General features: G+C 42.8%; 1 protein-coding gene across 1 annotated transcript in view; it reads left to right on the top strand.

Moving 5' to 3' along the window:
* Positions 1-13,750, top strand: part of LOC134354786 (testicular spindle-associated protein SHCBP1L-like) — a 132,913-nt gene that overhangs the window by 80,963 nt on the left and 38,200 nt on the right. Inside the window, exon 7 of the mRNA XM_063064044.1 lies at positions 2,114-2,267. Within this exon, the coding sequence (XP_062920114.1) occupies positions 2,114-2,267 (154 nt within the window). The remainder of the gene's footprint in view (positions 1-2,113; positions 2,268-13,750) is intronic.

The raw sequence follows: 13,750 nt of genomic DNA, 5'->3' as shown, positions 1-13,750 counted from the left end.
GCGCGTGGCACAGGCAGCAATTGAGAAATTACTACCTGGGAGGTCCTGCTACTCAGCTTTCTACCTAGCTCTCTAAATCCTCTTTTCGGGACCTCCTTTTTTTCCTTCCCATGTCATTGGTACCAATATTTACCAAACCATCTGGTTGCTCTCCCTCCTTCTCCAAAACATCATGGATGCGATCTGAGACATTTCTGACCCTGGCATCTGGGAGACAACATACCATCCAGGTGTCCCGTTCATGTCTACAGAATCTCCTGTCTGTTCCCCTGATTACGGAGTCCCCTATTACTACTGCTCCCCTCTTCTCCCCCTTTCTCTTCTGCACCATGGACCTATGCTCAGTGCCAGTAACCCGGTTCTCGTGGCATTCCCCTGGAAGATTATTCCCCACAATAGCGATATACCTATTTTTTGAGGGGAATGGCCATGAGTTGCTCTGTGTTCACTGCCTATTCACAGTTCCATTTCTCCTGACAGTCACCCAGCTACTCGCCTCCTGCAACTTCGGGGTGACTACTTCCCTGTAACTCTGATCGATTATCTCCTCACTCTCCCGTATAAACTGAAGGTCACCTAGCTGCCTGCTACAGATCCCTAACATGGTCTTCAAGGAGCTGCAGCTGGATGCACTTCATGTAGATGTAGTTCCTGGGAGACTCTGGGTCACAAGGACTCTACCATCTGACATAAAGAACACACAACAGCCATTTATTACACTAAGTACAATAATAGAAAAAAAAGGGAATGTTAACAGAAACTTGCTCAGAACCAATGTCTCTTTTGAGCCGAAGCCTCCTTGGAGGCAAAGCCTGACATTCCTACTCTCACCACTGGCATTCTTCCAACAATGGCCACCCCGCTTGTCCCTTATGTATCTTTAAACAAGCGTTGCCGATAGGTGAGAAACCTCATTATTGTAGCCTTTTCCTGCTGCTAACTTATTGAAGTAGAGAAATCGTTTCATTTTCACTCCCAGTCATTTCTGGCATCTCCAAGGCTGTATACTTGAAACTGCAGTTAGCAAAACAGTTCGGAATTGCCTTGCTGCTTATTTCTCATCAAATATCAGTGGCAAGTTCAGTGCTTTTGGAATACAAATACACACAACTGACACTATTTAAATACTGTTTACTCTAAACAGCTAGAGTGTAACAGCTAACGGCTATACAAATGTGCATGACTGACGCCAATTAGAAACTCTTCAGCAATTATCCTGCCCCAATTCAGCAGCATAGTGCCCCAAATAATCGAAGGGAATCCCAACAACTTTCTCTCTTTTGTTCATTAAGAGTTTTCCCAAATAAGCAACTTCCCTGATTAACCAATGGCCAACTTAACCTGAATCTACTATACTTATTTGGGTTACTGTTCTTTATGTTGAAAGTTCAAAGTAAATTTATTATCAAAGTATGTATGTATGTGTCACCAAATACTACACTGAGATTCAATTTTTGTAGGCATTCACAGTAGAACAAAAGATACAATAGAATCAATGAAAAACAACAAAGATAGACAAAACAAAACAGTAATAATAATAAATGCTGCAAGTAAATAAATAATACTTGGGCAGTTGGGGCTTGTTATCCGTAGTTGGTAGCTCAGCTCAGAGAAGGAAAAATTTGATCTCAGACCTCTGCTGCCTTGCCCAATGAGGAAGGTTTTGGGAGTAAACCGCGAGGGGAAAATCTGAAGCTGAAGTCCTTAAGGCAGTCCTACATTGAGTTCAATGTTGACTGGCAACTCTTGCAATGCTGCTGGTACCAAACTGTATTGGTCTCTGCTGTTCCTTTGGGGTCATCAGATGCGTGGAGAGGTTGAGCTTGCTAAATGGGCAACAGCTTGCTCTCCATATCGTACTGCCCAGGCTTGTGTATCTAGACAGCTAGGACGCAATATCCATGGTCAACTCTGACCGGCGGAGGCCCTCACCTCACAATATTGAGAACATGAGTTGTAGAGTCCTTAAAGGTGAGTGCGCTGGTTGGGTTCAGTGTTGTGGTGTGTGAAGTTGTCTACACTGGTTCAGGAGTCTGTTGGTTGAAAGGTAATAACTGTTCCTGAACCTGATGGTATGGAACCTAAGGCTCCTGTATTCTCATGTTTTCTGCAGGTTAAGGATTTCTCTGCTAATACACTGATCCAACAACATGATAACTTAGACGCATCCTTGGATAATTGTTTCAGTGGTGACACAGTAGTTATTTTTCCTGGGGAGTATCATGCTTCAGGATTCGGAATGCTAACGGACGATATCATTATAAGAGGTATATGATGAAGAAATTGATGTATTCTGATAATATCATTGTTTTGATTATATCTTAATTAAGGCTGATGAGTGTGAAGATTAATGTATTTGAGTTTGTTCAACCTTTGCAGGGAAGGACCCCTTTCAACGTATTTCCTAATTATATTCTTTCCCTGGTACAGTTTCAGTTGATATTTGTACACTTGATTCTTGAAGTGCTTGTTACCTTCCCTAATCGATGAAAAAAAAATTGTAGGAAAATCATCATTTCTGTGGTGTATAATTTTTAATACAAAATATATCAAAGTAATTTCATAATTTGGATAGAACAATTCTAAATATTCTGGATTTTGAATTATTTAAGTGGAAAGTACCAAAATATTAGGGATAAAAGTGCTTACTAATAATTAACTTAAATTCCACTTTAACACATGTGAATTCATTTATTTTAAGATAGCTAACGTTTTTGAAAATTGATGTATAAATATGTGTAAAAGGTGGAAATATTTCATAAGTCAGGTGTTGAATCAACAACCACAGGTACCATTTTTTATGTTAGGAATGGTTCCAGCCAGTGGCAAGTTTACTTTCTGATTCTCATAAACTTCAGTTTTATTAGGGGGCTTTAAATACACAAGAAAATAATTGCTTTGCATTTAATCTTTAAAACTCAAAAGAGACGTCATTCTGAGCAACAAATGCAGTATTAAGTTCTGATCCCTGCAGTTCAACAACTGAAGTTGGGGTGACCTTAGTTCTGCAGAGTAGCACCATAGATTGAACAATATCTCACCAGTTTGAAGATTAGTGCCACTCATGTAATAACTTTTTTGGACATGAGGTTGTAGGTTAATGTAATGGGTGATAGGTGACACATGTTGTTCATAATAGAAACTGTTCCATATAATTCATAAATACTGACACTGAGTTGTGTTCACTTTAAGAGACGGTGTCTGATGTAATGATGTCAGTGTAAGGTGACTGATTTCTGTTTTATTCGTAATGAAAGTAAAGGGTTGTGGCTTTTGTTAAGTGGATAAAATGATCCTTGCATGTCTTATTCACAAAATCCTACATTGGTGACCCATACGCTCTCAGACGATTCCAGAGTTACTCTGTGACATAGAAACATAGAAACATAGAAAATAGGTGCAGGAGTAGGCCATTCGGCCCTTCGAGCCTGCATCGCCATTTATTATGATCATGGCTGATCATCCAACTCAGACATGTCAACCAACATAGTTGGTTTGAAGCTGCAGAGTTTTTGGAGCAGCACACAACCATGTGGTTTGCTCAGGCAGAAGCCCAGTTCACACTGCAAGAAATCACTGTGGAATTCTTTGAAGAAATAACAAGGAGGATAAGCAGTAGAGTATTGGTTGATGTTGTGTACTTGGATTTTCAGAAGGCATTTGACAAGGTGCCACACATGAGGCTGATTAACAAGCTATGAGCCTATAGTATTATAGGAGAGATTATAGCATTGATAAAGCAGTGACAGCATCCCAGGGCAAATACTCAGAGGGTGTGTGGCACAACTGGCTGGTGTGTTTGCAGACATTTTTAATCTCTCCCTCTCCCGGTGTAGAGTGCCCTCCTGCTTCAAAACATCCACCATTGTCCCTGTACCTAAAAAGACCATGGTAACATGTCTGAACAACTGGCATCCTGTCACATTCACCTTAATAATAAGCAAATGCTTAAAGAGGCTGGTCGAAGACTACATCTGCAGCATGCTACCACCCACACTGGACCCCCTACAATTGGCCTACCAACACAACTGATCGACAGATGATGCAATAGCCACAGCTGTACACACCTGGAGAAGAGGGATGCTTATACGAGAATGCTGTTCTTGGACTACAGTTCAGCATTCAACACCATAATTCCCTCCAGGCTTGACATGAAGCTCGGAGACCTTGGCAGCTGGATCCTGGACTTCTTGTCATATCGCCGGCAGGTGGTAAGAGTGCCTCACTTTTGCCCCTTTGACCCTCAACACAGGAGCCCCCCAGGGTTACATCCTAAACCCCGTCCTTCACTCTCTGTACACTCATGACTGTGTTGCCACCCACAGCTCCAATCTGCTAATTAAATTTGCTGACAACACTACATTGATTAGCCTTATCTAAAATAATAATGAGGCAGCCTACCGAAAAGAAGTCATCACCCTGATACTGTGGTGTCAGGAAAACAACCTCTCCCTCAATGTCGCACAAACAAAGGAGCTTGTTTTTTGGCTACGGGAGGAATGGAGATAGGCTCACCCCAATTGACATCAATGGATCAGGGGTTGAGTGGGTGAACAGCTTCAAGTTCCTCAGTATACACATCACCGAGGATCTCGGTCTGTACATACTGGCTATGTGGTGAAAAAAGCACACAACAGCACTTCTTTCACCTCAAGACAGTTGAAGAAGTTCGGCATGAGTCTGCAAATCCTAAGGACGTTCTACAGGGGCACAATTGAGAGCATTCTGACTGGCTGTATCAATGCCTGGTATGGGAACTGTACTTTCCACAATCGCAGGGTCTGCCGAGAGTGCTGCGGACAGCCCAGCGCATCTGTGGATGTGAACTTCCTACTATTCAGGACCTTTACAGCGACAGGTGTGTAAAACAGGCCGGAAGGATCATTGGAGACCGAGTCACTCCAACCACAAACTGGTCCAGCTGCTACCATCCAGGAAATGGTACCACAGCATTAAAGCCGGGACTAACACGCTCCGGGACAGCTTCTTCCAACAGGCCATCAGGCTAATTAATACACACTGACACAATTGTACTTCTAAACTATATTGACTGTTCTGTTGTATATCTTACTGTACATACTATTTATTACAAATTACTATAATTTGCATATTGCATATTCAGACGGAGACGTAACATAAAGATTTTTACTCCATGTATGTGAAGGATGTAAGAAATAAAGTCAACTCAATGGCGTGGCTGATTGGCAGGAGGCAAAGAATGGGAATAAAGGGGAGCCTTTTCCAGCTGGCTGCCAGTGACAGGTAGTGTTCCTCAGGGGTCTGTTACGACCAATTATTTTTATGTTATGTGTCAATAAGAGAGGAGGAAAAGATGACGGCGTGACGCAGCTTGTAGTGGCCACTCTGGTGAATGATATCTGTTATCTGTCAAGTAGGGTGCCGTGCACAATCCTGATTTGATGGAGACAGACGTGACGGCACGGAGGAACATTTGGTGAAATTCTGAAATGCTTGTTTTGCTGCCACTGCTAATGTGTGATCCAGAATCTTCAGAGGGGAAGGCCCTGAGTCCTCGGCTTTGCTTGTTGCTCGGCGGCCGGGGCAGGGTCGAAGCGCTCGGCAGAGATGGTACTCAGTGTCGGAGGGCTGGTCGGAGGCTTGAAGTTTTTGGACGGACTCGGAGTTGGGTGCTTCCAATGCACCAGCAAGTTTGCAGCGCTTGGTTCATGGCAGGGAGAGTTTCTTCCTTCTACCGTCTGCACGAAATGATGGGGCTATCGGGACTTGAGACTTTTTTTTTACCGTGCCCATGGTCTGCTCTTTATCAAATTATGGTATTACTTTGCAGTGTTGTAACTATATGTTATAATTATGTGGTTTTGTCAAAATTTGCAGTGTTGTAACTATATGTTATAATTATGTGGTTTTAGTCTTGGTTTGTCCTGTGCTTCTGTGATATCTTTCTGGAGGAACATTGTATCATTTTTTAATGCATGCATTTCTAAATGACAATAAACGAGGACTGAGTATTCTCATAATCTAATCTAAAATAATTTGGATGATGGAATTGATGACATTGTTGCAAAGTTTGCAGATGATATGAAGCTAGGTGGAGGGGCAGGTAGTTTTGAGGAAGTAGTGTGGCTACAGAAGGACTTTGATTAGGAGAATAGGCAAAGAAGAGGCAGATGGAATACAGTGTTGGGAAGTGTATAGCCATGTACTTTGGTAGGAGAAATGAAAGGGTAGACTATTTTCTAAATGGAGAGAAAATACAAAAAAATGAGGTGTAAGGGGACTTTCGAGTCCTTGTGCAAGATTCCCTTAAGGTTAATGTGCAGGTTGAGTCTGTGGTAAGGAAAGCAAATGCAATGTTAGCATTCATTTGAAGAGGACTAGAATATAAAAGCAAGGATGTAATGTTGAGACTTCATAAAGCACTGGTGAGACCTCACTTGGAGAATTGTGAGCAGTTTTGGGCCCCTTATCTTAGAAAAGATGTGCTGAAACTGGAAAGTGCTCAAAACAGGTTCATAGAAATGATTCCAGGATTTAATGGCTTGTCACATGAAGAGCATTTGATGGCTATGGACGTGTATTCACAGGAACTCAGAGAATGAGTGGTGACATCATTGAAACCTATCAAGTGGTGAAAGGCCTTGATAGAGTGGATGTAGAGAGGGTGTTTATTATGGTGGGAGAGTCTAAGACAGAGGATGGAGCGTGAGAATAGAGGTTTTAGAATGGAGATTAGGAGGAATTTTTTTAGCCAGAGAGTGATGAATCTGTGGAATTCTTTGCCACAGGCAGCTATGGAGGCTTAAGTCTTCATGTATATTTAAGGCAGAGGTTGATAGATTCTTGATTGGTCAGGGCATGAAGGGATACAGGGAGAAGGCAGGAGGTTGGGCTCAGAGGAATATTGGATCAGCCATGTTGAAATGATGGAGCAGACTCAACGGGTCAAATGGCCTAATTCTGTTCCTATATCTTATGGTCTTATGATTTATATACCATATGTATCTGAAACCTGGACTAGCAGCAATAGACATTTCAAGGCAGTGAAAAAATAACTGCAATATATCTCTAAAATCCTCCAAATTCACTAGCAGGATATGTAAACCAATTTCAGTGACCTCTCTCAGGCCAACACTCCCAGCACTGATGTACTAGTTAGATTCAGTTGTCTTGAAGAGTTGGCTAAATTGATTGCATGCCTAATACCAGATTTATGAAACACATAATTTGGAGCTCCATCTTTGTCCAATCAGACAAATGAAGAGGCTCATTGAAATCTGTAACATCACATTTTCTCTGGAGAGTCCCTGATCAAGTGGATGATAATATGAATTTTGAGTCAATACATCAGGATCCTTAAAAGTTGGAAGGACTACCTCATAAACTACCTTTCTGTTAGCTCCAGCAAGCACCACCCATACTGTTTGGGAGAACGTGATTCCCAAATTGGCCACATCAGTCACTTTCAAACAGCTTGATCCCAGTGAATTGCCCATGAAGATGATACTGAATTGTGTGCAATATAATTTAATTGTGGCTTCACGTGTAAAGATAATTCAGGATCCTTGAAAGGAGAAGTTGTAAGAGTTAGTGTTCCATGTCCTGTGGTTGAACAAGAATATGTTATGAGGAGAGTTTAATTTTTAATACCTTCAGCGTGAAGCTATCACAAATATAGCCGGTGGCCAATTTATCAGGTACCTCCTGTACCTAATAAAGTGGCCATTGAGTGTACATCAGGATTAGAATCAGATTTAATATCACTGGTGCGTGTGTGTGTGTGTATATATATACACAAATAAAATAAAAACTGTAAAGTCCAGTAAGAAGTATATCTAAAAAAATAAATAAGTAGTGCAAAAACAGAAGGGAAAGAAGTGAGTTAGTGTTCGTGGTTCATAGTGTTCATTCAGTAATCTGATGGCAGAGGTGAAGATGCAGTTCCTGAATGTTGAGTGCATGTTTTCAGTCTCCTGTACCACTTCCTTGATGGTAGCAATAAGAAAGGGGCATGTGCTGGTTGCTGTATGTCCTTAATGATTGATGCTGCCTTTTTGAGGCAACGCCTTTTGAAAGTATCCTTGAATCTGGTGAGGCTAGTGTCCATGTTGGAGCTGGCTGAGTTTACAAGTTTCTGCAGCTTTTTCTGATCCTGTGTAGTTGGCCATTCCATAACGGAGAGCTGTGCAACCAGTTGGAATGCTCTCCACAGTACATCTGTATAAATTTGTAAAGGTTTTTAGTAACATACCAAGTCTCATCAAAGTCCTCATGAAATATAGCCACTGTTGTGCCTTCTTTGTAATTGCATCAATATGTTGGGCCCAGGATAGATCTTCAGAAATATTGACACACAGGAACTTGAAACTGCGCATCCTTTCCACTGAGGAGGTAAGCTTGTTCATTAAAAACAAAGCAATATATACAAAATATGTACATGAGTAAGGACAATTCAAAATTCCAACATTCTGTTTAGATTCCAAATCTCGGATATCAAACGAAATTCCTTTTCAGTTAGAATCAGTGAAATTCATTAGAATAAACTTTGTTACTCCATTTTCTCTAACTAATTAGATCTAGTGTTATTCCCTGTTTAAAGGTTTACAGACTAGCAATTTCCTTTCTATTTATCCCAAGTTAGTTGGAAAACTAATTGAATTCTAATTCTTAATTATTATGGTTAACTTTAGTTTCATTTCAAGTCAGTATGTCTTCAAGTTCATATTCAGATCCTTGTATATCCAACTGTATTAAATCCTCTACAACATTTTAGGTACAGAGGAGATGTCAGGGGTAAGTTTTTTACTCAGAGAGTGGTGAGTGCATAGAATGGGCTGCTGGCAACGGTGGTGGAGGCGGATACGATAGGGTCTTTTAAGAGACATTTAGATAGGTACATGGAGCTTAGTAAAATAGAGGGCTATAAGTAAGCCTAGTAATTTCTAAGGTGGGCCGAAGGGCCTGTGTTGTGCTGTAGGTTTTCTATGTTTCTGTCACTAAGTATTTCATTCCCATGCTGGTTCTTCAATCTTGGGTGACTTGCCGTCTTGTTTTTTGGTTCATTGGATAAAATAGTTGGTCATCCATGGAAAGTCGATTCACAATGCTTACACAAACAAAACCTGACCTGTATACAACAGGGTTCATATACACATTCTATTTTCTATTTCAAAATAATATCACATTGTCATTTAAACAGACATTGAATTGGGGGTCACTTTAAGAGGCTGATCTGACGTGATGATGTAATTATGTGAAGTTCTTTTACCACATTTTTGTGCTCAGTGTGAAGTATAATAAAAATGCCTCATGCCATTCTATTTGCGAAAACCTACATTGGTGACCATGATACAATAAGATGATTCCAGAGTTATTGAACATGTTGCCCAATGCAGTTGCTTTAAAACTGCTGGAGTTTTGGGAGCAAAATGCTATTGCTTGGTTTGTACGTACAAGCAGAGACACAATATACATGAAATCGCTGTTGACAACACCAGATTTTACTGCATGGTAGCGTTGCTCAGCAGTTCCACAGCATCGAGGGTGGTGAGTCTACTAGAGCACCCGCCTGAACAAGATGTAATACAGATTGCTGAAAACATACCTTTTGCAGACTTTTGGACTATCAGAGTCTGAGCGCATCAAACAGTTGCTCTCCTGGGAAACCACCAGACTTATTTTATTTTTTAAAAACTCTTCATGCAGCAAATGCCTGATTAAGTTAGCATACCCCTTGTTAATACACCTGTAGGGACTGATCGTTTGCACTCAGGCAGGCAGAGATGCATCATTACTCCTCTTCAATGCCTCAACAAGTCCAGTCAGCAAGGTTCCCAATATAAGAGTGCACACAGTGCGAAACAGACAATGCCAGGTCTGTGTTTTTACCATGCTTGCTTTGGTGTGAACGCTAGGAAATGCCGACCGCCTTGCAGCTTCAACAGCGCCTGCATATCAGGCCATCGGAGATCTGTGAACACCATGGGTTCCAGCTGCCAGGGATGTCTACTGTTCTTTATGAAAATCCTTTTGGGGCGACGTTTCCTGTGTCACGCAGGTGTTCAAGTCTGGGCTGCCAGTTTCGCCTATTGATGAGAAGGCAAAAAGCAACAAAACATAATAGGAGGCCACCAACAGCAACATCATCCAGACTTACAGGACACGATGGGTGATGCTGTGCCTCAGTGGGTGATATTACACGTGGGACTTCGTCCTGGCTAAAATGGCTAAACCTCTGCTCATTGCAGATTTCCTGTGTGCCCAAGGACTGTTAGTCAATCTTAAGAACTGTCGGCTTGTGAATGTCAAGGACTTCAGGTTGTTACTCTACTTCCCCAATGTGTTCCCCGCAATGACTCTGTCAAGCGCATGCACCTCCGCATGTGAGTTTACTCGACTGTTGGGTTAATTCCCAAACCTCATCAAGCCCGTATTCTCCACTAGAGTCACAAAGCATGGGATCAAGCACCACATTTCCGTAATTGGCCTGCACATGACAGCGCACGTAGACTAGATCCACAAAAGCTGACAACAGCAAAGGCTGAGTTTGCCAACACGGAGAGACTTGGCATTGTATGCTGGTCAAGTAGCCCCTGGGCTTCACCCCTCTGTATGGCCCCCAAGTCCAATGGTGGTGGCCGCCCATGTGGCAATTACCGTTGCCTTAATGAGACCATTGCCGCCAATCATTACCCAGTCCCACACAACCAAGGCTTTTTGACACGTTTGGCTGGAAAGTAAATTTTTTCGACAGTCGCTTTAGTTAAGGGCTCCATCAGGTGCTTGTATGTTCGGAGGACGTTCCCAAAACGGCTGCGATAACCCAGATTGGCCTCTTTAAGTTTCTGTGCATGCCGTTTGGGCTGAAAAATGCAGCACAGACTTATCAAAGGCTGATGGACTCTGAATTTAAAAACTTACATTTTCTTTTTGTTTATCTGGATGACATACTTGTCGCCAGTGCATCCAAATCTAAACACTTATCTCATCTCCTCACACTTGAGCACTTAAGCCAACACAGGTTGATTACTGACCTTGCTAAATGTAAGTTTAGGTTGTCAGTCATTGACTTTTTTGGCCTTCACATCTCTGCAGAAGGTTCAAAACCCCTCCCATCAAAAACCTCTGCATTTATGGGCTCACAAATAAGAGAAAATCTGCAGGTGCTGGAAATCCGAGCAACACACACAAAATGTTGGAGGAACTCAGCAGGCCAGGCAGCATCTATGGAAAAGAGTACAGTCGACGTTTCAGCCCAAAACATCAACTGTACTTTTTTCCGTAGATGCTGCCTGGTCTGCTGAGTTCCTCCAGCATTTTGTGTGTGTTGCTATTATGGACTTCCCACCACCCTGCATTACTAAAAACCTACCGGATTTTTTAGGTGGTGAATTCCTATCACTGCTTTATTCTGCAAGCTGCTGAACTTGTGCTTCTCTTGTATTGTGTGCTTAAAGGCAGTACCCCTAATCAAGTGTTTGATAGGCCAGTGGATATGACCAGGGCATCTGATGATACTAAACGAGCTCTTTCCAACATGACAGTACTGGAGCACCTGCTCCCCAACGCACTTATAGTCATTACCACTGATGCTGTGGGTGCTGTGCACGAACAGTTCGTCAGAGGTGTATGGCAGCTACTCTCCTTCAGCCGGCAGCTCTGTACCCCCGCCCCCAAAAGGGAGTACAGCATGTCTGACTGTGAGCTTCTTAGTCTCTATCTGGCTGTCCGCCATTTTCATTTTCTTTTAGAGAATTGCCATTTCACTGTGTTTGTATATCAGTTCAGAACTGATATACAACATATTAAGGGGCAAAATAATTCTGTGGTTAATTTGCCTCTCAAGGACAGCAGTTGAGGCCATACACATAGGGAATGACTATGCCAGCATGGCAGCTGACCAGGCTACTCACCCAGAGGTCCAAGTTTACAGAACGGCAGTTAAGTGCCTGCGGTTAATTGACGTTAAGTTCAGAGAAGCTGGGGTGTCTCTCCTGTGCAATGTCTCAACTGCAGTGCCCGCAAGCTGGGGGTGGACTGTTTTTAACTCCATCCAATCAGGAAGACCCCACAGAAGCTGGTTGCATTAAAGTTTGTGTGGCAAGGCCTTAGAAAAGTCATGCGTGATTGGACTGCAGCTTGTGTGGAGTGTCTGCAGGCAAAAATTAACTGTCATGTCCAGGTGCCATTGGCACCTTTTGAGGTCCTAAGCAATGGTGTACACTTCACTACCCCACCCTCGCCTTCTCCTCTCCCCACAGTTTCATGCAGTTCCTTACCATGGTGCAACCAGGTGGCCAGAGATTGTTTCTCTAGCGTTGACAATGGCCACAGACATGCCTCAGGTGTTCATCAGTACCTGAGTTGCTTGGTTTGACAACCCATCTGATATTTCCTCTGACCACCATCCCCAATTCATATCAGACCTCTGGACTGCGATGGTCCAGAACCGCAACGTTAGGCTACATCATACCATGGCATATCTCCCACACTCCAATGGCCTATGAGAGTGGTTTTACAGCTCCTTAAAGGCTGCCCTGAGGGTCTCCCTGATGGATGAGTGTTGGCATGATCACCTCATGTGGGTCCTGCTGGAGGCTCAGAATACTTCTAAAAGAGGACCTGTAGTCGACCACAGCTGCATTGGTGTATGGGCAGCTGTTATAAGTGGCATGTGATTTTACTCCTGACACCACGACCACCACGACATGTGATTTTACTCCTGGCACCACGTTCCACCCTCCTCAGTAAATTCAATTCCTTTGCGCCCATTCCTACCTTCCATCATGGCGCTCAGCATTCTTGGGTTCCTGTTGATCTATATTCCACCTCGTTTGTTTTTGTCTGCCATAATGCACACCAATATCCCCTTGGGCCCCCTTTCAGTGGCCTGTTACACATTCTGGAAGGGTTAGAAAAGACTTTTATCACAGATAAGAGGGGTATACATGAATTTGTTTTGGTAGATTGCCTTAAACTAGCCCACCAAGATTTGGAGGATTTTGCTACCATGTCCCTGCCGTCGAGACATGAGCATAGGCATGTCAACACACATCTGGATGAGCCAGAGGCACCTGCTATTCCTCCGCTCATAGAGCATAGGACCCAAGCTGGGCAACTCGTCTGAGCTCCAGACAGGCTGACAATGCTGGTTTTAGTGAATCATGCTAGAACCTGTGTAGTGTAATGTAATTGGTGGAAACGTACGTAATACACAACTACTGATATTGAGTTGGGGGTTCTCTTTAAGAGGCTATTCTGACGTGATGACACAATTACATGAAGTTCTTTTACCGCGCTTTTGTGTTCAGTGTTTAGAGTACAATAAGTGAACTGTAATAGTTTTTCTTCTTCACGCTGTTTTATAAGCAAAAACCTATAGTCCTCTGACGCCAACACTTACTGCATTTGCGCAGCCCAAAAAGACCTGACTTACCCAAATCTTATACTTTTATACTCTCTCTCCTGACTTCCGCAGGACTCTGACACCGACACTTACACTCCCCGTTCTCGAGCCGCTGAAAAAGAAAGGAGGAGATGTTGATTTCAAATGCATTGACTGTGGTCTCCTGACAGGGATCCAGTTGCAGAGGGACGTACAGAGGCCCAGGTTTTGGAGCTTGTTAATGAGAACTGAGGATATGAATGCTGAGCTGTAATCAATTACCAGCAGCTTGACACAGGTATTGTCCAACCTGGACAATTCAAGACCAAGTGGTGAGCCAGTGAGTTTGCATCCACTGTAATCCTGTTGTGGCAATAGGCAAATTGC

This window comes from Mobula hypostoma, chromosome 12, assembly GCF_963921235.1.
Source record: "Mobula hypostoma chromosome 12, sMobHyp1.1, whole genome shotgun sequence".
In the NCBI taxonomy this organism is placed as follows: domain Eukaryota; kingdom Metazoa; phylum Chordata; class Chondrichthyes; order Myliobatiformes; family Myliobatidae; genus Mobula; species Mobula hypostoma.
The sequence above is the reverse complement of the archived record's forward strand: the minus strand, read 5'-3'. Positions and strand labels throughout refer to the sequence as shown.